The sequence below is a fragment of the Hyla sarda genome, chromosome 13 (assembly GCF_029499605.1).
Source record: "Hyla sarda isolate aHylSar1 chromosome 13, aHylSar1.hap1, whole genome shotgun sequence".
Classification (NCBI taxonomy): domain Eukaryota; kingdom Metazoa; phylum Chordata; class Amphibia; order Anura; family Hylidae; genus Hyla; species Hyla sarda.
In genome coordinates this window covers 1,264,708-1,286,449 of record NC_079201.1, presented here as the reverse complement: position 1 = coordinate 1,286,449, position 21,742 = coordinate 1,264,708, and the positions used below count along the sequence as shown (strand labels likewise).

Genomic DNA, 21,742 nt, shown 5'->3' with positions numbered 1-21,742 from the left:
GAATGTGTCCTGTGTGTGAGTGGTGAGTGTGCAGCATGTGTCCTGTGTGTGAGTGGTGAGTGTGCAGCATGTGTCCTGTGTGTCAGTGGTGAGTGTGCAGAAAGTGTCCTGTGTATGAGTGGTGAGTGTGTAGCATGTGTCCTGTGTGTGAGTGTGCAGCATGTGTCCTGTGTGTGAGTGGTGAGTGTGCAGCATGTGTGCTGTGGTTCAGTGGTGAGTGCGCAGCATGTGTCCTGTGTGTGAGTGGTGAGTGTGCAGCATGTGTCCTGTGTGAGTGGTGAGTGTGCAGCATGTGTCCTGTGTGTCAGTGGTGAGTGTGCAGAATGTGTCCTGTCTGTGAGTGGTGAATGTGCAGCATGTGTCCAGTGTGTCAGTGGTGAGTGTGCAGCATGTGTCCTGTGTGTGAGTGGTGAGTGTGCAGAATGTGTCCTGTGTGTGAGTGGTGAGTGTGCAGCATGTGTCCAGTGTGTCAGTGGTGAGTGTGCAGCATGTGTCCTGTGTGTGAGTGGTGAGTGTGCAGCATGTGTCTTGTGTGTCAGTGGTGAGTGTGCAGCATGTGTCCTGTGTGTCAGTGGTGAGTGTGCAGCATGTGTGCTGCGTGTGAGTGGTGAGTGTGTAGCATGTGTCCTGTGTGTCAGTGGTGAGTGTGCAGAATGTGTCCTGTGTGTGAGTGGTGAGTGTGCAGCATGTGTCCTGTGGGTCAGTGGTGAGTGTGCAGCATGTGTGCTGTGTGTGAGTGGTGAGTGTGTAGCATGTGTCCTGTTTGTCAGTGGTGAGTGTGCAGAATGTGTGCTGTGTGTGAGTGGTGAGTGTGCAGCATGTGTCCTGTGTGTGAGTGGTGAGTGTGCAGCATGTGTCCAGTGTGTGAGTGGTGAGTGTGCAGCATGTGTCCAATGTGTGAGTGGTGAGTGTGCAGCATGTGTCCTGTGTGTGAGTGGTGAGTGTGCAGCATGTGTCCTGTGTGTCAGTGGTGAGTGTGCAGCATGTGTGCTGTGTATCAGTGGTGAGTGTGCAGCATGTGTGCTGTGGTTCAGTGGTGAGCGTGCAGCATGTGTCCTGTGTGTGAGTGGTGAGTGTGCAGCATGTGTCCTGTGTGTCAGTGGTGAGTGTGCAGCATGTGTGCTGTGGTTCAGTGGTGAGTGTGCAGCATGTGTCCTGTGTGTGAGTGTGCAGCATGTGTCCTGTGTGTCAGTGGTGAGTGTGCAGCATGTGTCCTGTGTGTGAGTGGTGAATGTGCAGCATGTGTCCTGTGTGTGAGTGGTGAGTGTGCAGCATGTGTCCTGTGTGTGAGTGGTGAGTGTGCAGCATGTGTACTGTGGTTCAGTGGTGAGTGTGCAGCATGTGTCCTGTGTGTGAGTGGTGAGTGTGCAGCATGTGTCCTGTGTGTCAGTGGTGAGTGTGCAGCATGTGTGCTGTGGTTCAGTGGTGAGTGTGCAGCATGTGTCCTGTGTGTGAGTGTGCAGCATGTGTCCTGTGTGTCAGTGGTGAGTGTGCAGCATGTGTCCTGTGGTGAGTGTGCAGCATGTGTCCTGTGTGTGAGTGGTGAGTGTGCAGCATGTGAACTGTGGTTCAGTGGTGAGTGTGCAGCATGTGTCCTGTGTGTGAGTGGTGAGTGTGCAGCATGTGTCCTGTGTGTCAGTGGTGAGTGTGCAGCATGTGTGCTGTGGTTCAGTGGTGAGTGTGCAGCATGTGTCCTGTGTGTGAGTGTGCAGCATGTGTCCTGTGTGTCAGTGGTGAGTGTGCAGCATGTGTCCTGTGTGTGAGTGGTGAATGTGCAGCATGTGTCCTGTGTGTGAGTGGTGAGTGTGCAGCATGTGTCTTGTGTGTGAATGGTAAGTGTGCAGCATGTGTGCTGTGGTTCAGTGGTGAGTGTGCAGCATGTGTGCTGTGGTTCAGTGGTGAGTGTGCAGCATGTGACCTGTGTGTGAGTGGTGAGTGTGCAGCATGTATGCTGTGGTTCAGTGGTGAGTGTGCAGCATGTGTCCTGTGTGTCAGTGGTGAGTGTGCAGCATGTGTGCTGTGGTTCAGTGGTGAGTGTGCAGCATGTGTCCTGTGTGTCAGTGGTGAGTGTGCAGCATGTGTCCTGTGTGTCAGTGGTGAGTGTGCAGCATGTGTCCTGTGTGTGAGTGGTGAATGTGCAGCATGTGTCCTGTGTGTGAGTGGTGAGTGTGCAGCATGTGTCCTGTGTGTGAGTGGTAAGTGTGCAGCATGTGTGCTGTGGTTCAGTGGTGAGTGTGCAGCATGTGTGCTGTGGTTCAGTGGTGAGTGTGCAGCATGTGTCCTGTGTGTCAGTGGTGAGTGTGCAGCATGTGCGCTGTGGTTCAGTGGTGAGTGTGCAGCATGTGTCCTGTGTGTGAGTGGTGAGTGTGCAGCATGTGTGCTGTGGTTCAGTGGTGAGTGTGCAGCATGTGTCCTGTGTGTCAGTGGTGAGTGTGCAGCATGTGTGCTGTGGTTCAGTGGTGAGTGTGCAGCATGTGTCCTGTGTGTCAGTGGTGAGTGTGCAGCATGTGTGCTGTGGTTCAGTGGTGAGTGTGAAGCATGTGTCCTGTGTGTGAGTGGTGAGTGTGCAGCATGTGTGCTGTGGTTCAGTGGTGAGTGTGCAGCATGTGTCCTGTGTGTCAGTGGTGAGTGTGCAGCATGTGTGCTGTGGTTCAGTGGTGAGTGTGCAGCATGTGTCCTGTGTGTCAGTGGTGAGTGTGCAGCATGTGTGCTGTGGTTCAGTGGTGAGTGTGCAGCATGTGTGCTGTGGTTCAGTGGTGAGTGTGCAGCATGTGACCTGTGTGTGAGTGGTGAGTGTGCAGCATGTGTCCTGTGTGTGAGTGCTGAGTGTGCAGCATGTGTCCTGTGTGTCAGTGGTGAATGTGCAGCATGTGTGCTGTGGTTCAGTGGTGAGTGTGCAGCATGTGTGCTGTGGTTCAGTGGTGAGTGTGCAGCATGTGACCTGTGTGTGAGTGGTGAGTGTGCAGCATGTGTGCTGTGTGTCAGTGGTGAGTGTGCAGCATGTGTGCTGTGGTTCAGTGGTGAGTGTGCAGCATGTGTCCTGTGTGTCAGTGGTGAGTGTGCAGCATGTGTGCTGTGGTTCAGTGGTGAGTTCTGCAGCATGTGTCCTGTGTGTCAGTGGTGAGTGTGCAGCATGTGTGCTGTGGTTCAGTGGTGAGTGTGCAGCATGTGTCCTGTGTGTCAGTGGTGAGTGTGCAGCATGTGTGCTGTGGTTCAGTGGTGAGTGTGCAGCATGTGTGCTGTGGTTCAGTGGTGAGTGTGCAGCATGTGACCTGTGTGTGAGTGGTGAGTGTGCAGCATGTGTGCTGTGTGTCAGTGGTGAGTGTGCAGCATGTGTGCTGTGTGTCAGTGGTGAGTGTGCAGCATGTGTGCTGTGGTTCAGTGGTGAGTGTGCAGCATGTGTCCTGTGTGTCAGTGGTGAGTGTGCAGCATGTGTGCTGTGGTTCAGTGGTGAGTGTGCAGCATGTGTCCTGTGTGTCAGTGGTGAGTGTGCAGCATGTGTGCTGTGGTTCAGTGGTGAGTGTGCAGCATGTGTCCTGTGTGTCAGTGGTGAGTGTGCAGCATGTGTCCTGTGTGTCAGTGGTGAGTGTGCAGCATGTGTGCTGTGGTTCAGTGGTGAGTGTGCAGCATGTGTCCTGTGTGTCAGTGGTGAGTGTGCAGCATGTGTCCTGTGTGTCAGTGATGAGTGTGCAGCATGTGTGCTGTGGTTCAGTGGTGAGTGTGCAGCATGTGTCCTGTGTGTCAGTGGTGAGTGTGCAGCATGTGTGCTGTGGTTCAGTGGTGAGTGTGCAGCATGTGTCCTGTGTGTCAGTGGTGAGTGTGCAGCATGTGTCCTGTGTGTGAGTGGTAAGTGTGCAGCATGTGTCCTGTGTGTCAGTGGTGAGTGTGCAGCATGTGTGCTGTGGTTCAGTGGTGAGTGTGCAGCATGTGTCCTGTGTGTCAGTGGTGAGTGTGCAGCATGTGTCCTGTGTGTGAGTGGTAAGTGTGCAGCATGTGTCCTGTGTGTCAGTGGTGAGTGTGCAGCATGTGTGCTGTGGTTCAGTGGTGAGTGTGCAGCATGTGTCCTGTGTGTCAGTGGTGAGTGTGCAGCATGTGTGCTGTGGTTCAGTGGTGAGTGTGCAGAAAGTGACTTATTTGGGCCATTTACACGTACAGTATCTGTGCAGCATTTGAAGCTGCAGAGTTCAATGTAATCTAAATGACTGAACACAGCATCAAATCTGCGCAGGATACTGTATGTGTGAATAGATCCTAAATGGTTAAACAGAAAGTGACATGACAGTGCCGGGCGACAACTTCACTACAACACCCGCAGTGAGGAGAGTGAGGCCGAACATCATCTCATTGTATTCTACAAAATGACCACTAGATGGAGACAAACCCAAACAAATCAGAGAGTAAAACATTACAGTACTTAACCCCTTAAGGACCACAGATTTTTCCGTTTTCCCGGAAATTTAGAAGGTGATGAGGAAAGAATCTAACGCTTTCAATTTTGCACCTACAATTTTTCTAGGGTACACAAAGTGACCAAAAATGTGGGATGTGTGATCCGCCCCTCTAGACCACCAGGGAGCGTTTACAGGGTTCTTTAGACGCCGCTGTCAGCTTTGACAGCTACGATCTGAAGGGTTAATCCCCGTCCGTGGCGATCGCCGTATGTTGGTTATTAACGCCGGCCGGCTACAAAAATCAGCTGAGGGCCGGCCGGGTCAGGAGCCCGCGCCATACCCAGTTAACAGCACAAGGACGTGTATGCTCGTCCTTGGTCGTTAACCAGTTAAAGGGGTACTCTGGTGGAAAACAAGATTTTTTAAATCAAATACAAGTTATACAGATTTGTAAATTATAAACAAAAAATGAGAGAACACCTACACCGGCGGTCTCGCGCTGTGTGCGCTTCTTCCGACCTCGTGAGGCCGGAAGAAGCGCACACATCGCGAGACCGACTCTGAGCACCCTGCAGCTTGTCCAGCACCGGGTCCGGTAGGAAGTCCATGTCGGAGCAGGAAGTAGACTTGCGGTGAGTGCGGGTAACCGTTTTGTTTCTATTTGGTAAAGATATTTATAAATGTATTTGTCCGTCCACAAGGGCCCTGTGTACACTATATAGTAGTTATATTCTTGTATATAGGAGCAGTATTATAGTAGTTATATTCTTGTATATAGGAGCAGTATTATAGTAGTTATATTCTTGTATATAGGGGCAGTATTATAGTAGTTATATTCTTGTATATAGGAGCAGTATTATAGTAGTTATATTCTTGTATATAGGAGCAGTATTATAGTAGTTATATTCTTGTATATAGGAGCAGTATTATAGTAGTTATATTCTTGTATATAGGAGCAGTATTATAGTAGTTATATTCTTGTATATAGGAGCAGTATTATAGTAGTTATATTCTTGTATATAGGAGCAGTATTATAGTAGTTATATTCTTGTATATAGGAGCAGTATTATAGTAGTTATATTCTTGTATATAGGAGCAGTATTATAGTAGTTATATTCTTGTATATAGGAGCAGTATTATAGTAGTTATATTCTTGTATATAGGAGCAGTATTATAGTAGTTATATTCTTGTATATAGGAGGAGTATTATAGTAGTTATATTCTTGTATATAGGAGCAGTATTATAGTAGTTATATTCTTGTATGTAGGAGCAGTATTATAGTAGTTATATTCTTGTATATAGGAGCAGTATTATAGTAGTTATATTCTTGTATATAGGAGGCAGTATTATAGTAGTTATATTCTTGTATATATGATGCAGTATTATAGTAGTTATATTCTTGTATATACGGGGAAGTATTATAGTAGTTATATTCTTGTATATAGGGAGCAGTATTATAGTAGTTATATTCTTGTATATAGGGGCAGTATTATAGTAGTTATATTCTTGTATATATGAGCAGTATTATAGTAGTTATATTCTTGTATATAGGAGCAGTATTATAGTAGTTATATTCTTGTATGTAGGAGCAGTATTATAGTAGTTATATTCTTGTATATATGAGCAGTATTATAGTAGTTATATTCTTGTATATAGGAGCAGTATTATAGTAGTTATATTCTTGTATATAGGAGGCAGTATTATAGTAGTTATATTCTTGTATATAGGAGCAGTATTATAGTCATTATATTCTTGTATATAGGAGCAGTATTATAGTAGTTATATTCCTGTATATAGGAGGCAGTATTATAGTAGCTATATTCTTGCATATAGGAGCAGTATTATAGTAGTTATATTCTTGTATATAGGAGCAGTATTATAGTAGTTATATTCTTGTATATAGGAGGCAGTATTATAGTAGTTATATTCTTGTATATAGGAGCAGTATTATAGTAGTTATATTCTTGTATATAGGAGGCAGTATTATAGTAGCTATATTCTTGTATATAGGAGCAGTATTATAGTAGTTATATTCTTGTATATAGGAGCAGTATTATAGTAGTTATATTCTTGTATATAGGAGCAGTATTATAGTGGTTATATTCTTGTATATAGGAGCAGTATTATAGTAGTTATATTCTTGTATATAGGAGGCAGTATTATAGTAGTTATATTCTTGTATATAGGGGCAGTATTATAGTAATTATATTCTTGTATATATAGGAGGCAGTATTATAGTAGTTATATTCTTGTATATAGGAGCAGTATTATAGTAGTTATATTCTTGTATATAGGGGGCAGTATTATAGTAGTTATATTCTTGTATATAGGAGCATTATTATAGTAGTTATATTCTTGTATATAGGAGCAGTATTATAGTACTTATATTCTTGTATATAGGAGCAGTATTATAGTAGTTATATTCTTGTATATAGGAGCAGTATTATAGTAGTTATATTCTTGTATATAGGAGCAGTATTATAGTGGTAATAGTCTTGTATATAGAAGCAGTATTATAGTAGTTATATTCTTGTATATAGGAGCACTATTATAGTAGTTATATTCTTGTATATAGAGAGCAGTATTATAGTAGTTATATTCTTGTATATAGGAGCAGTATTATAGTAGTTATATTCTTGTATATAGGAGCAGTATTAAAGTAGTTATATTCTTGTATATAGGAGCAGTATTATAGTAGTTATATTCTTGTATATAGGGAGCAGTATTATAGTAGTTATATTCTTGTATATAGGAGGCAGTATTATAGTAGTTATATTCTTGCATATAGGAGGCAGTATTATAGTATTTATATTCTTGTATATAGAGGCAGTATTATAATAGTTATATTCTTGTATATAGGAGGCAGTATTATAGTAGTTATATTCTTGTATATAGGGGCAGTATTATAGTAGTTATATTCTTGTATATAGGAGCAGTATTATAGTAGTTAAATTCTTGTATATAGGGAGAAGTATTATAGTAGTTATATTCTTGTATATGCAAATACTGTGTATACGTCCGTAATATATTGTGTTATCCATTCTGTTTTATTTGGCGGTTTTATTTCAGGATTTTGTGAATTGTATGGCTGCTTTGTAGAATTAGTACTGCTGTACAATATGATGGGCAGGTATATGAATAGTCTAAAAGAACATGGTAAATGTATTATATCCAGCCTAAAGGGACTTTCTGCTTTACTTACGGGAACGTGCGCACATGAGCAGCTGTCCGGCTTGTCTTTCCTTGGAATCAATGTTATTTGCTGCTCAATGTGGAAATAAAACTCCTGCCAGGATCTCAGTATCTAAAACGTCTCCAGAAATGGAATCAAGACAACTAACAACTCGTGAGGCATTTGGTGAGGAAGATTCTGATATTTGTTTAAACCATTTGTGATACAAGACTCCAAGATGCAACCCAAGAACTGACTGATTTATCATCATAATAATTCAAATATCTGTAGGGGGCAGTATTATAGTAGTTATATTCTTGTATATAGGAGCAGTATTATAGTAGTTATATTCTTGTATATAGGAGCAGTATTATAGTAGTTATATTCTTGTATATAGGAGCAGTATTATAGTAGTTATATTCTTGTATATAGGAGCAGTATTATAGTAGGTATATTCTTGTATATAGGAGGCAGTATTATAGTAGTTATATTCTTGTATATAGGAGCAGTATTATAGTAGTTATATTCGTGTATATAGGAGCAGTATTATAGTAGTTATATTCTTGTATATAGGAGGCAGTATTATAGTAGTTATATTCCTGTATATAGGAGCAGTATTACAGTAGTTATATTCTTGTGTATAGGAGCAGTATTATAGTAGTTATATTCTTGTATATAGGAGCAGTATTATAGTAGTTATATTCTTGTATATAGGAGCAGTATTATAATAGTTATATTCTTGTATATGGGAGCAGTATTATAGTAGTTATATTCTTGTATATAGGAGCAGTATTATAGTAGTTATATTCTTGTATATAGGAGGCAGTATTATAGTAGTTATATTCTTGTATACAGGAGCAGTATTATAGTAGTTATATTCTTGTATATAGGGAGCAGTATTATAGTAGTTATATTCTTGTATATAGGAGCAGTATTATAGTAGTTATATTCTTGTATATAGGAGCAGTATTATAGTAGTTATATTCTTGTATATAGGAGCAGTATTATAGTAGTTATATTCTTGTATATAGGGGGCGGTATTATAATAGTTATATTCTTGTATATAGGAGCAGTATTATAGTAGTTATATTCTTGTATATAGGAGCAGTATTATAGTAGTTATATTCTTGTATATAGGGGGCAGTATTATAGTAGTTGTATTCTTGTATATATAGTAGCAGTATTATAGTAGTTATATTCTTGTATATAGGAGCAGTATTATAGTAGTTATATTCTTGTATATAGGAGCAGTATTATAGTAGTTATATTCTTGTATATAGGGACAGTATTATAGTAGTTATATTCTTGTATATAGGGAGCAGTATTATAGTAGTTATATTCTTGTATATAGGAGCAGTATTATAGTAGTTATATTCTTGTATATAGGAGCAGTATTATAGTAGTTATATTCTTGTATATAGGAGCAGTATTATAGTAGTTATACTCTTGTATATAGGAGCAGTATTATAGTAGTTATATTCTTGTATATATGATGCAGTATTATAGTAGTTATATTCTTGTATATAGGAGCAGTATTATAGTGGTTATATTCTTGTATATAGGAGCAGTATTATAGTAGATATATTCTTGTATATAGGGGCAGTATTATAGTAGTTATATTCTTGTATATAGGAGCAGTATTATAGTAGTTATATTCTTGTATATAGGAGCAGTATTATAGTAGTTATATTCTTGTATATAGGAGCAGTATTATTGTAGTTATATTCTTGTATATAGGAGGCAGTATTATAGTAGATATATTCTTGTATATAGGAGCAGTACTATAGTAGTTATATTCTTGTATATAGGAGCAGTATTATAGTAGTTATATTCTTGTATATAGGAAGCAGTATTATAGTAGTTATATTCTTGTATATAGGAGCAGTATTATAATAGTTATATTCTTGTATATAGGGAGTGGTATTATAGTAGATATAATCTTTTATACAGGGGGCACCACTACAGTAGTTATATTTTTATCTCCTCTACTCTAGTTGTTATAGTTTACAGCACAATCATATGTAAACCCCTTTTATTTACTATTGAGATGATATATATATATATATATATATATATATATATATATAGCGTTATAGTATCATATAATACATAAAATATATGCAGCCTCTAAAGGTATTGTCCCTTTAAAAAGCCCACATAAGAATGCCATATAGTGCCCATGTTATGTTTTGATGCTGAAATATACCATCACGCACTTCAAGGTAGTTTTACAGTTTGTTTTACTGCAAAGTGGTAACAGGGTAGCGGTGATAATTTATGTTGATCTATCGCAAATGTTAATGTCATTCTACCAGGGGATCTGGAGACATGCAATTAGAATTTTTACTAGAAGACTTTTATGCCGCGGGCTGGCACGCATTGGGCCCTCTGCATTAATAGATTAGCAGCTATTTGGGTATCTGGCTGGCAGCAGTGCTGAAGCTCGGCCGGTTATGTGATCTGGCTGTTTATAACATTCTGTACAGCTCCTATTGGATTAGTTTCGAGGATTTCCCATTCTGAGTTTAAAGGGGTACTCGGTGGTAAACATTTTTTTTCAACAGGTGGCAGAAAGTTAAACAGATTTGTAAGTTACTTTTATTAAAAAATCTTTATCCTTCCAGCACTTTTTAGCAGCTGTATGCTACAGAGGAAATTATTTTCTTTTTGAATTTATTTTTTGTCTTGTCCACAGTGCTCTCTGCTGACACCTCTGTCCGTGTCAGGAACTGTCCAGAGCAGGAGAAAATCCTGATAGCAAACCTATGCTGCTCTGGACAGTGCCTGACACGGACAGAGGTGTCAGCAGAGAGCACTGTGGACAAGACAAAAAGAAATTCAAAATGCAAAGAATTTCCTCTAGCATACAGCTACTGGAAGGGTAAAGATTTTTTAATAGAAGTAATTAAAAAATCTGCAAAATTTTCAGGCACCAGTTCATTTAAAAAAAAATTTTTTCCACTGGAGTACCCCTTTAAAGGGCTTTTTAACAGTATAATAACATCACCCAAATTCCCCCTCACTGAACTTGCATGCTGGGAGTTGTAGTTTTGCAGCAACAGCTGGAGGTACTCTGGTTAAGAAACATAGTGTCATGATGCCTTCAGTGCATAATGCTAAATATTGTTCTAAACATTGTGCATTGTGCTTCCTGCTCTTTTTGCAGCTGCTGGGCAGAGCTCAGAGACTGCAGAGTTCAGTGCACAGAGCTAAGGGGTGTTTATGCGGTCTCAGCCAATCACAATTCATCACACACTGAACTGGAGGCAGGTAAGAGACCTCTGGTCGCCATCTTAGCTGATCCAATCACCGTGACCGTGCCAGAGGCGATTAGTTCAGCCACCGGAACATCCGCATAGCCAAAGATGCCGAGATCGATACTGATACCTGTACGCCCTGCGTCCTCTAGGAAATATTGTACTTTTCAACAATATCTGAGATTAAATCTGCCATATTGTTTGCTCGGCCTTATTAAAGCATTCATATTTAAGCAATATTATAGTAGTTATACTCAACACGTTGTGCCGCTAACGTTAAATATCCATAATTTTGCAGGAAGTTGGCGGCCATGAGCGGAGAGCGGGATATGCTTATTTTTGGGGATGCAGCACAATACCTGCGCAAGTCTGAGAAAGAGAGGATCGAGGCCCAAAACCAATTCTTCGACGCCAAGACATTTGTGTATGTTACAGACAGTAAGGAGCTATACGTGAAGGGGATTGTTCAGAATAAAGACGGGAAGTGCGCCACCATAAAGACAGATGGGGGAAGCGTGAGTACTGATCTTTATATAAGGTCAATTATAGGGTTTTACCAGGTCCTCATCTTGTAGTGATTTGTCCAAGTTGCACTAGATACTAGTTTAAGCCGGAGAGCTGTTGAGACAACACCACACAATAAGAGGACTACACAACTCTGTTAGGAGAGAGGGAGAAGGCAGGAGCTCCTGGGACACCACCACACTGACAATAAGAAGACTACATAACATCCTGTCAGGAGAGAGGGAGAAGGGGGTGCTGCTGAGACATTACCACACTGACATTGAGAAGACACACTACTTCCTGTCAGGAGAAAGGGAGGGGCAGGGAAGCTGCTGAGGCCACACAACACTGACGATGATAGAGCTACACAACTTCCTGTCTGGAGAAAATTATGCAAAAACATGCTAAAGCAAAATTTGTGATAACGCTGTATTAGTAGGTTACATGTCAAGGGGTAATAGCTTTATTTGAAAACAAATTTCTTAATATGGGGTTGCCTGGTTCACTTAGAAAACTAAGAAGTAAATCTGGGTTGTTATTGGAAACAGTCAGCAAGCTTGTGAATGGACATCCTCTAAGCTGAGCTCCCACAATACACCTGGGCACATAACTGTACAGTACTATCATTTCTCTAGGTTGTCACTGTAAAGGAAGATGATGTTTTCCCAAGAAATCCCCCAAAGTTTGATAAGATTGAAGACATGGCGTTACTCACTCACCTCAATGAGCCGTCTGTTCTCTTCAACCTCAAGGAACGTTACGCAGCTTGGATGATTTATGTAAGATGTTGAGCTTTACCATAGTTGTGCACTGGTATGTCCAAGAGTAAAACAATGCGAATGGGGCCTTCCAACTCTGGTGGGAAGAGAAGGATTGGGTGTGTTAAATTTCATGCCTGATCCTTCTGTTCTTTCTATAAAGGAACTGCCAGAGGAGTCTGGACTTTTATAAAGTTTAGAGAAGGATAGAGGAGTCTGGAGGGGACAGGGGGGTCTGGAGGGGGTCAGAGGAGTCTAGCGGAGGAGGAGGACAGAGAAGTCTGGAGGAGAAGAACAGAGGAGTCTGGAGGAGGGGAAGGACAGAGGAGTCTGGAGGAGGAGAAGGACAGAGGAGTCTGGAGGAGGAGAAGGACAGAGGAGTCTGGAGGATGAGAAGGATAGAAGAGTCTGGAGGAGAAGGGCAGAGGAGTCTGGAGGAGAACAGAGGAGTCTGGAGGAGGAAAAGGGCAGAGGAGTCTGGAAGAGGAGAAGGACAGAGGAGTCTGGAGGAGGAGAAGGACAAAGGAGTCTGGAGGAGGAGAAGGACAGAAGAGTCTGGAGGAGAAGGACAGAGGAGTCTGGAGGAGGAGAAGGACAAAGGAGTCTGGAGGAGGAGAAGGACAGAAGAGTCTGGAGGAGAAGGACAGAGGAGTCTGGAGGAGGAGAAGGACAAAGGAGTCTGGAGGAGGAGAAGGACAGAAGAGTCTGGAGGAGAAGGACAGAGGAGTCTGGAGGAGGAGAAGGACAAAGGAGTCTGGAGGAGGAGAAGGACAGAAGAGTCTGGAGGAGAAGGACAGAGGAGTCTGGAGGAGGAGAACAGAGGAGTCTGGAGGAGAAAAAGGGCAGAGGAGTCTGAAGGAGGAGAAGGACAGAGGAATCTGAAGGAGAAGAACAAAGGGGTCTGGAGGAGGAGGAGAGAGGGGTCTGGAGGAGAAGGACAGAGGAGTCTGAAGGAGGAGGAGAGAGGGGTCTGGAGGAGGAGAAGAACAGAGGGGTCTGAAGGAGGAGGAGAGAGGGGTCTGGAGGAGGAGAAGAACAGAGGGGTCTGGAGGAGAAGGACAGAGGAGTCTGGAGGAGGAGGACAGAGGAGTCTGGAGGAGGAGAACAGAGGAGTTTGGAGGAGGAAAAGGGCAGAGGAGTCTGAAGGAGGAGAACAGAGGGGTCTGGAGGAGGAGGAGAGAGGGGTCTGGAGGAGGAGAAGAACAGAGGGGTCTGGAGGAGGAGGAGAGAGGGATCTGGAGGAGGAGAAGAACAGAGGGGTCTGGAGGAGGAGGAGAGAGGGGTCTGGAGGAGGAGAAGAACAGAGGAGTCTGGAGGAGGAGAAGGACAGAGGAGTCTGGAGGAGGAGAAGGACAGAGGAGTCTGGAGGAGGAGAAGGACAGAGGAGTCTGGAGGAGAAGAACAGAGGGGTCTGGAGGAAGAGAGGACAGAGGAGTCTGGAGTAGAAGAACAGAGAAATCTGGAGGAGGCCCACAGCTATTAAAATGTGTATGGGCACCGTAACTGTTGATAGATGTCTATTACGTATTCTTATACAGGCTTTGCTTTGGTGGGCCCAGAGTGCAAGCTACAGCGCATGAAAGAATAGGCCAATCTGACAAATGATGTTGTCAAAGGATCTTTAGCTAAAGTTGTAAAATGTAGGGTTCATCTCCAATAAATACATTTCTCATCACAAATTCATGTTATTCATTAAGTACTAAAAAGGACTCATTTTTGGGTCTTCAGACTTCTTCAGGATGTGTCCATAAGTTTTGTTATTGTCTCCATCCATCCTATTGTAAGGTGTACTCTTTCTAGTGTCCATATTTGTTTCCAAGGAGCTGGGTCTTTGCATACTAGGCCACAAATAAGATAAAGCTTCAGCTTGGCCTTTGTGTTTGTATTGGTAAATAAATATATGTATATATCATAAGTAGAAACACTCTCCCTGTGGTCCCAGTATTCTTCTTAAGATTTTGCTCCATTAGTGTTTCTTCCAAGTAACCGCTCATCAAAACCAAGCACAGATGACATGCGGGCTCGCACTTTTAACAGCTCCTCCACATGGGCATTATATTTTTTTCTTTTTTGGGGCCATATATCAGGGGACCGTACACAGAGATCTCTCACATGATCGATTTATACTCAGGACTGTATATATAACAAGGAGGCATCCTCTACGTTTAGAGGAAAGAAGGTTTCTACACCAGCACAGATGGGGGTTCTTTACTAAGAGCAGTGAGACTGTGGAATTCACTCCCGGAGGAGGTGTCATGGTGAACTCGGTAAAAGAGTTCAAAAGGGGTCTGGATGCATTTTTGCAGAGTAATATCATTACAGGTTATGGATTTTAGATTTATAGGGACAGAACGTTGATCCAGGGATTTATTCTGATGCCATATTTGGAGTCGGGAAGGAATTTTTACCTCTAGTATGAGGGTATTTTGCCTTCCTCTGGATCAACTCAGTAGGGACTCATTAGGGTTATAGGTTGAACTTTATGGACTCTGGTCTTTTTTCCATCCTTATGAACTATGTTACTATGTTACAGTCACAATACTATCTTGTTGATCAATAAGAAGACATATTCACCGACACCTCCAAAAAGTCCTAATTTCTTCCACCATTCACCTCGCTGTTACAATACCTCGAAATGTTTTATTCAGGTGGCAATTCTTCTTGATAGTCCAGTTTTGTATATGAGTGAATAAGATCTTCCTTCGAGGTCACTGCGTCACTTCTTTGATGGGTCGATGATACTGTTTGTTTGTTTCTAGACGTATTCTGGGTTGTTCTGTGTCACTGTCAATCCCTACAAGTGGCTGCCTGTGTACAATCCTGAGGTGGTGAACGCCTATCGGGGCAAAAAGCGCATGGAAACCCCACCTCACATTTTCTCCATCTCTGATAATGCCTATCAGTTCATGCTGACTGGTAAGAAAAACTCTTTGGTCTGTACAAACATGTTGTTGTATTAGAAAGGCTTATTTATGCCTTCATGGAAATAAACTTTAAGCTCAAGCATTTGGGCATATTACAGATCTGTACAACCTCTTGTATTATGCGTCCATATGCATCCAATTATAAAGGATGTCTTATCATTTAGATATCCTCCCCAGAGATTCTTGGGGAGAGGGAATGCTGAGCCTTATGGTGTGATCAGTGGTTTAAGAGTCTGCAATATGTTCTTTATATAGGAATCCCGGCACTCAAAGATGCTGAAGAACTATTTATTTGAGCATAAACTGCATGATACAACGCAGCACACGTTCCGGCTATACAGAAGCCTTTCTCAACCGCATAACATTACAACGGGATACAGGCGCTATTTGTGTGCGCCCGGCAGGTACAATCAACGTCATCATTATCCCAGAACCTCCCCCGTAGGTGAACACCAACAAACACATGACAACAATTTATGAATGAAGTGAAACCGTAGCCGTAGTATTGAAGGCGGAATCTTATGTCGGTCTCTGCAACTACGGAGTAAAGGAGAGAAACGGGTAAGTAATCAACGCTACAACGTCATCTAGTACAGTAATTTAGACAATTCATAATCGCGGTTCAGGCCCCGAGGTTCCAATGTATCCAACTTATGGATCCAAAAAGCTTCTTTTCGGGCAAGAAGCTTTTTGATCAATTACTTGGAATCTTAGTTGGGCGATTGTATGGCCTTTTTCCTTAAAGTGATGAGGGATCGGAAGAAGTAGATTATTACAACGGATGCTAGATTTATGTCTGTTGATGCGGTCTCCTACATGCTGGAGACCACACGGGCATTTTATCACATAGATCACATTTTGTGAGTAGCATGTAAAGAACTTCTTAATAGGGAAGGATTTTCCTGAATGAGGGTGTGTGATTGAATTACCTCTCATTACATTGCTACACTGAGCACATTTCAAGGATAAGTACCTGTTTTTTTAGAACTGCCAACGTCAGCCCTAAATAATTTATCTTTCAGATTAGGTGCCCTTTTATTGCAGATCAAGGGAGCATTGGAAAATTCCTCCATACCCGGATATGATTTTTCCAAAATTTGCCAATGGTCCCCGATGATTCTATCGATTTTATATGACAGAGGAAGGAAATTTCCCACAAAGGGTATCATTTTCTGTTTAGGTCTGGGGGTCCTCTCTCCACCCACTCTAGGTACTAATACACTTTCTGGACTCCATCCAATCTCTTTTCTTTTAGGATAAACATAGAAATTTTCAAAGCGGGACATATAAGCATTAGCATACGGGGGGGGGGGGCACCTTCACCCCCATCACCGAGCCTCTCTTTTGTTTGGAAAATGTATCCTCATAGAGGAAATCATTTTCCCTCAACACTATATTTAACATTTTTTTCAAAAAGAATTTCTGTAGATCAGTATGGTTACTTCATTCTAGCAGCCACCTAGTTGCCTCTATTCCCCTATAATGATCTATCGACGTGTACAAACTGACTACATCTATTGTCACCAATAATGTATTGTCTGTATTATCAGTTATTGACCAATGTATCCAGCAGTCCTCCAGAAGGGACTTTCGTTTATCCCTGTGAACAAACTGGACTCTTTTCAGTTAGATATCGATTTGGAGAGACTGTTTCGCTCAATTAGACTTAAAGCTCATTTCTTCATGGAGAAATCCCATCATGAGACCACCTCACCTATTTTTTCTAATGCCACAGGGGATATCATGACCTTGAAAATATTCCATATTGTCCACCTAAAATTTATCACCCTGTTGAAACATTTGTAAGTCTTGTAAAGGCTGATATTGATAAGTTCATGAAGGAAATCGAGAGAGAGGGAAATAGTAGTAATGGATACTATCAGATATAAGAAAGAAATTCAGCGCCAGTTAGCAGACAGAGAAATCTAAGAGCAGATAGATAAAGATCCACTACCAACCATTCAAGATATGATTTCAGAGTTGATTGTTAAATATAAGGAAGGTGATATTATTGATGATAAATTAGCTATGTATTTATAAAAGGATTATCCCATCACACCAGTGTTTTATATTCTTCCGAAGATCTACAAGGGGCTGACCGATCCTCCAGGTCGTCCCATTGTGGCTTCGACAGAATCAGTTCTATCCCCTCTCTCTATTGTATTAGAGAAGTCCTTGACACCGTGGGTAAAAACCGCCCCTGCTTTCTTGCTGGATACATTGGACAATAACTGATAATACAGACAATCCATTATTGGTGACAATAAATGTAGTCAGTTTGTACACGTCGATAGATCATTATAGGGGAATTAAGGCAACTAGGTGGCTGTTAGAACGAACTAACCATACTGATCTACACAGATCCTTTTTTGGAAGAAATGTTAAATATAGTGTTGAGGGAAAATTATTTACTCTATGAGGAGGCTCGGCGATGGGGGGCGAACATGGCCAGGGAGGAAGGGGCCACATTCGACCCTACTTAAATTTTTTGACTACTTAAATAACATCAGAGATGAACTTAAATTTACCTTGACATGTGATTTCTAGATACGTTAATCCAAAAAGATGGAAAGGGCAGCTTATGTACATATTTGTAAAGAAAACCGACAGATAAGAACAGCCTACTCCTTTTTCTAGTGCCCATCCTCCATCTGTCAAACAGGCAATCCCCTTATCCCAGAGACAACGGATATCTAGGATTGTGAAAGATCCCCTGGTGAAGGAACAGAGATTGAAAGAGTTGGATGGAAAGTTCAGAGAACGGGGATTTCCAGAAAGTGCATTAGTACCTAGAGTGGGTGGAGAGAGGACCCCCAGACTAAACAGAAAATGATACCCTTTGTGGGAAATTTCCATACTCTATCATATAAAATCGATAGAATCATCGGGGACCATTGGCAAAGTTTGGAAAAATCATATCTGGGTATGGAGGAATTTTCCAATGCTCCCTTGATCTGCAATAAAAGGGCACCTAATTTGAAAAATTAATGAGGGCTGACGTTGGCAGTTCTAAAAAAAAAACAGGTACTTATCCTTGCTTGACATGTGCTCAGTGTAGCAATGTAATGAGAGGTTATTTAATCACACATCCTCATTCAGGAAAATCCTTTCCTATTAAGAAGTTCTTTACATGACACTCACAAAATGTGATCTATGTGATAAAACGCCCGTACGGTCTCCTATACATTGGGGAAACTACCAAGCATGTAGGAGACCACATCAACAGACATAAATCTAGCATCTGTTGTAATAAATCTACTTCTACGATTGCCCAACTAAGATTCCAAGTAATTGATGACGTCATTCCCCCAAGTCGGAGCGGTGAGATCAAAAAGCTTCTTGCCCGAAAATAAGCTTTTTGGATCCATAAGTTGGATACATTGGAACCTCGGTGCCTTAACCGTGATTATGAATTGTCTAAATTATTGTACTTGATGACGTTGTAGCGTTGATTACTCACCCGTTTCTCTCCTTTACTCCGTAGTTGCAGCGACCGACATAAGATTCCGCCTTCAATACTACGGCTACGGTTTCACTTCATTCATAAAATGTTGTCACGTGTTTGTTGGTGTTCACCTACGGGGGAGGTTCTGGGATAATGATGGCGTTGATTGTACCTGTCGAGTGCCCACAAATAGCGCCTGAATCCCGTTGTAATGTTATGCGGTTGGGAAAGGCTTCTGTATAGCCGGAACGCGTGCTGCGTTGTATCATGCAGTTTATGCTCAAATTAACAGAAATAAATATTTCTTCAGCATCTTCGAGTGTCGGGATTCTTTTTACCTATATTGGATACTACTAATCCTCGGGCCAAACTTCCATAGTGCCAACCTGCCTATACTCTGCAATATGTTCTTTACTGTCAAGAACTCAACACATTATGGATATTCTGCTAATTCTGATTTTGTTCCTTCCTTCCTAGATCGAGAGAACCAGTCTATCCTCATCACGTAAGAATGTTTTTTTTTACTTTTTCATGGACCCTAATAGGTTCCATTGTTAGACAAGGGGGTTATTTGGGTGCTGGTTGGGTTCATTCTTGACGATTTCAGCACAATGTCATCTACGGCTTCTGTTAGGAACCAAAGCTATAATACAATTGTGAACAGAGCCTAAGGCACCACCATCTTCTACTGAATTGCATAGACTTGCTGCCAAAACCCTGCTTTGAGATTTACCCTTACATCCAAAAATGTTTTTATAAAAAGCGTTATTTTAAAAAAATATTCTAGTTGGTCTTGAGTTTCTTCTTTTGTTAATTCAGTGGAGAATCCGGTGCAGGAAAAACGGTGAACACCAAACGTGTCATCCAGTATTTTGCAACAATTGCAGCTACTGGGGATTCCGGAAAAAAGAAAGAACCTACCTCGACAAGCAAAATTCAGGTTAGATTTCTCCTGGCTTTTTGCACAATAAATGCTTAAAGTACCGAGGCTGACTAGTTTTTTTTTACCATCCATCCGCTGTCAGTCCTACATCTCCTTGTGCAATAAGGGATGTTTGACCAAGTGATGGCAGAAAAAGAGCTTCAATTACTGAACCATGTAATAGGCTCTGTAAATGGGTGCTGATCTATGAGATCGGTGCTTGTTTAATAAGGCACTAAAGCTGGCTATAGCCCTTTGGTACCATCTGCTTTGGGTGGACATGCATGTTATTTTACCAGACATCTCTAGGGAACCAGAAATGATAAAAACTCCTGTATTTTCTTTCCTGCTCACCTCTAGGGGACACTGGAGGATCAAATCATCCAGGCTAACCCTCTCCTGGAGGCCTTCGGTAATGCCAAGACTGTCAGGAACGACAACTCCTCTCGATTCGTAAGTTGGCACCAGCACATCTGCCACATTACAATGCAACTTAAAGAATATAAAAAATTAAGAATTAAACACATGCAACACTGTGTCTATTCAGTTCATTTTGTTAATTTATAGGGGGAGAAATATTTAATTTATTTGTTTCTAACCAAACTGTGAGGTGAGATGTCCTTACCTGGAATCCAATTTTCTCCTTATAAAGTTCAACCAAAAATCTGTGGAAAAAAAATACAGATTTTGAGCGAAATTCCAACTGTTAAAACCATTATGTTTTAGTGCCATTAAAGGGGTACTCCCGTGGAAACCTTTTTTTTTCTTTTTCTTTTCCTTAATCAACTGGTGCCAGAAAGGTAAACAGATTTGTAAATCACTTCTATTAAAAAATCTTAATCCTTCCAGTACTTTTTAGGGGCTGTATACTAAAGATAAATCAAAAAAAGAAGTGCATTTCCTCTGATGGAATGACCACAGTGCTCTCTGCTGACCTCTGCTGTCCATTTTAGGAACTGTCCAGAGCTGGAGAAAATCCCCATGGCAAACATATACTGCTCTGGACAGTTCCTAAAATGGACAGCAGAGGTCAGCAGAGAGCACTGTGGTCATGACATCAGAGGAAAAGCATTTCTCTTTTGGATTTCTCTTTAGTATACAGCCCCTAAAAAGTACTGGAAGGATTAAGATTTTTTAATAGACGTGATTTACAAATCTGTTTAACTTTCTGGCACCAGTTGATTTAAAAAAAAAAAAAAAGTTTTCCACGGGAGTACCCCTTTAAAGCTTTGTTTCTCTTCTATCTTGTATTTAACACTTTGTTTCTCTTCCATCCCCTATCTAACACTATTTCTCTTCCCTTACCTATCTATCACTTTGTTTTTCTTCTATTGCCTATCTAGTACTCTGTTACTCTTCTATCTAATACTTTGTTTCTCTTCTATTGCCTATCTGGTACTCTGTTATCTTCTATTGCCTATCAAGTACTCTGTTACTCTTCTATCTAATACTTTGTTTCTCTTCTATTGCCTATCTGGTACTCTGTTAGTCTTCTATCTAACACTTTATTTCTCTTCCCTTACCTATCTATCACTTTGTTTTTCTTCTATTGCCTATCTAGTACTCTGTTACTCTTCTATCTAACACTTTGTTTCTCTTCTATGCCCTATCTAACACTTTATTTCTCTTCTCTAACCTATCTATCACTTTGTTTCCCTTCTATTGTCTATCTGGTACTCTGTTAGTCTTCTATCTAACACTTTGTTTCTCTTCTCTTACCTATCTATCACTTTGTTTCTCTTCTATTGCCTATCTAGTACTCTGTTACTCTTCTATCAAACACTTTGTTTCTCTTCTATTGCCTATCTAGTACTCTGTTACTCTTCTATCAAACACTTTGTTTCTCTTCTATTGCCTATCTAGTACTCTGTTACTCTTCTATCAAACACTTTGTTTCTCTTCTATTGTCTATCTAGTACTCTGTTACTCTTCTATCAAACACTTTGTTTCTCTTCTATTGCCTATCTAGTACTCTGTTACTCTTCTATCAAACACTTTGTTTCTCTTCTATTGCCTATCTAGTACTCTGTTACTCTTCTATTAAACACTTTGTTTCTCTTCTATTGTCTATCTAGTACTTTGTTAGTCTTCTATCAAACACTTTGTTTCTCTTCTATTGCCTATCTAGTACTCTGTTACTCTTATATCAAACACTTTGTTTCTCTTCTATTGCCTATCTAGTACTCTGTTACTCTTCTATCAAACACTTTGTTTCTCTTCTATTGCCTATCTAGTACTCTGTTACTCTTTATCTAACACTTTATTTCTCTTCTATCCCCTATCTAATACTTTATTTCTCTTCTATCTAATACTGTTACTCTTCTATTTAACTCTTCTGTTTCTCTTCTATCTATAACGTTGCATCTCT

General features: G+C 41.1%; 1 protein-coding gene and 1 long non-coding RNA gene across 4 annotated transcripts in view; one reads left to right on the top strand and one right to left on the bottom strand.

Annotated features, from left to right (window-relative positions):
* The window catches only part of LOC130297757 (uncharacterized), a 101,577-nt gene that overhangs the window by 28,208 nt on the left and 51,627 nt on the right, over positions 1–21,742 (bottom strand). For all 3 annotated transcript variants that reach the window (XR_008849675.1, XR_008849676.1, XR_008849674.1), the window contains 3 exons: positions 20,000–20,039; positions 19,729–19,866; positions 12,045–12,180 (listed from right to left, as the gene is read on the bottom strand). This is a non-coding gene — a long non-coding RNA (uncharacterized LOC130297757). The remainder of the gene's footprint in view (positions 1–12,044; positions 12,181–19,728; positions 19,867–19,999; positions 20,040–21,742) is intronic.
* The window catches only part of LOC130297751 (myosin-4-like), a 40,021-nt gene continuing 29,411 nt past the window's right edge, over positions 11,133–21,742 (top strand). The window contains exons 1-6 of the mRNA XM_056550608.1: positions 11,133–11,336; positions 11,961–12,104; positions 14,843–14,999; positions 18,930–18,957; positions 19,272–19,392; positions 19,735–19,827. Of these exons, the coding sequence (XP_056406583.1) occupies positions 11,133–11,336; positions 11,961–12,104; positions 14,843–14,999; positions 18,930–18,957; positions 19,272–19,392; positions 19,735–19,827 (747 nt within the window). The remainder of the gene's footprint in view (positions 11,337–11,960; positions 12,105–14,842; positions 15,000–18,929; positions 18,958–19,271; positions 19,393–19,734; positions 19,828–21,742) is intronic.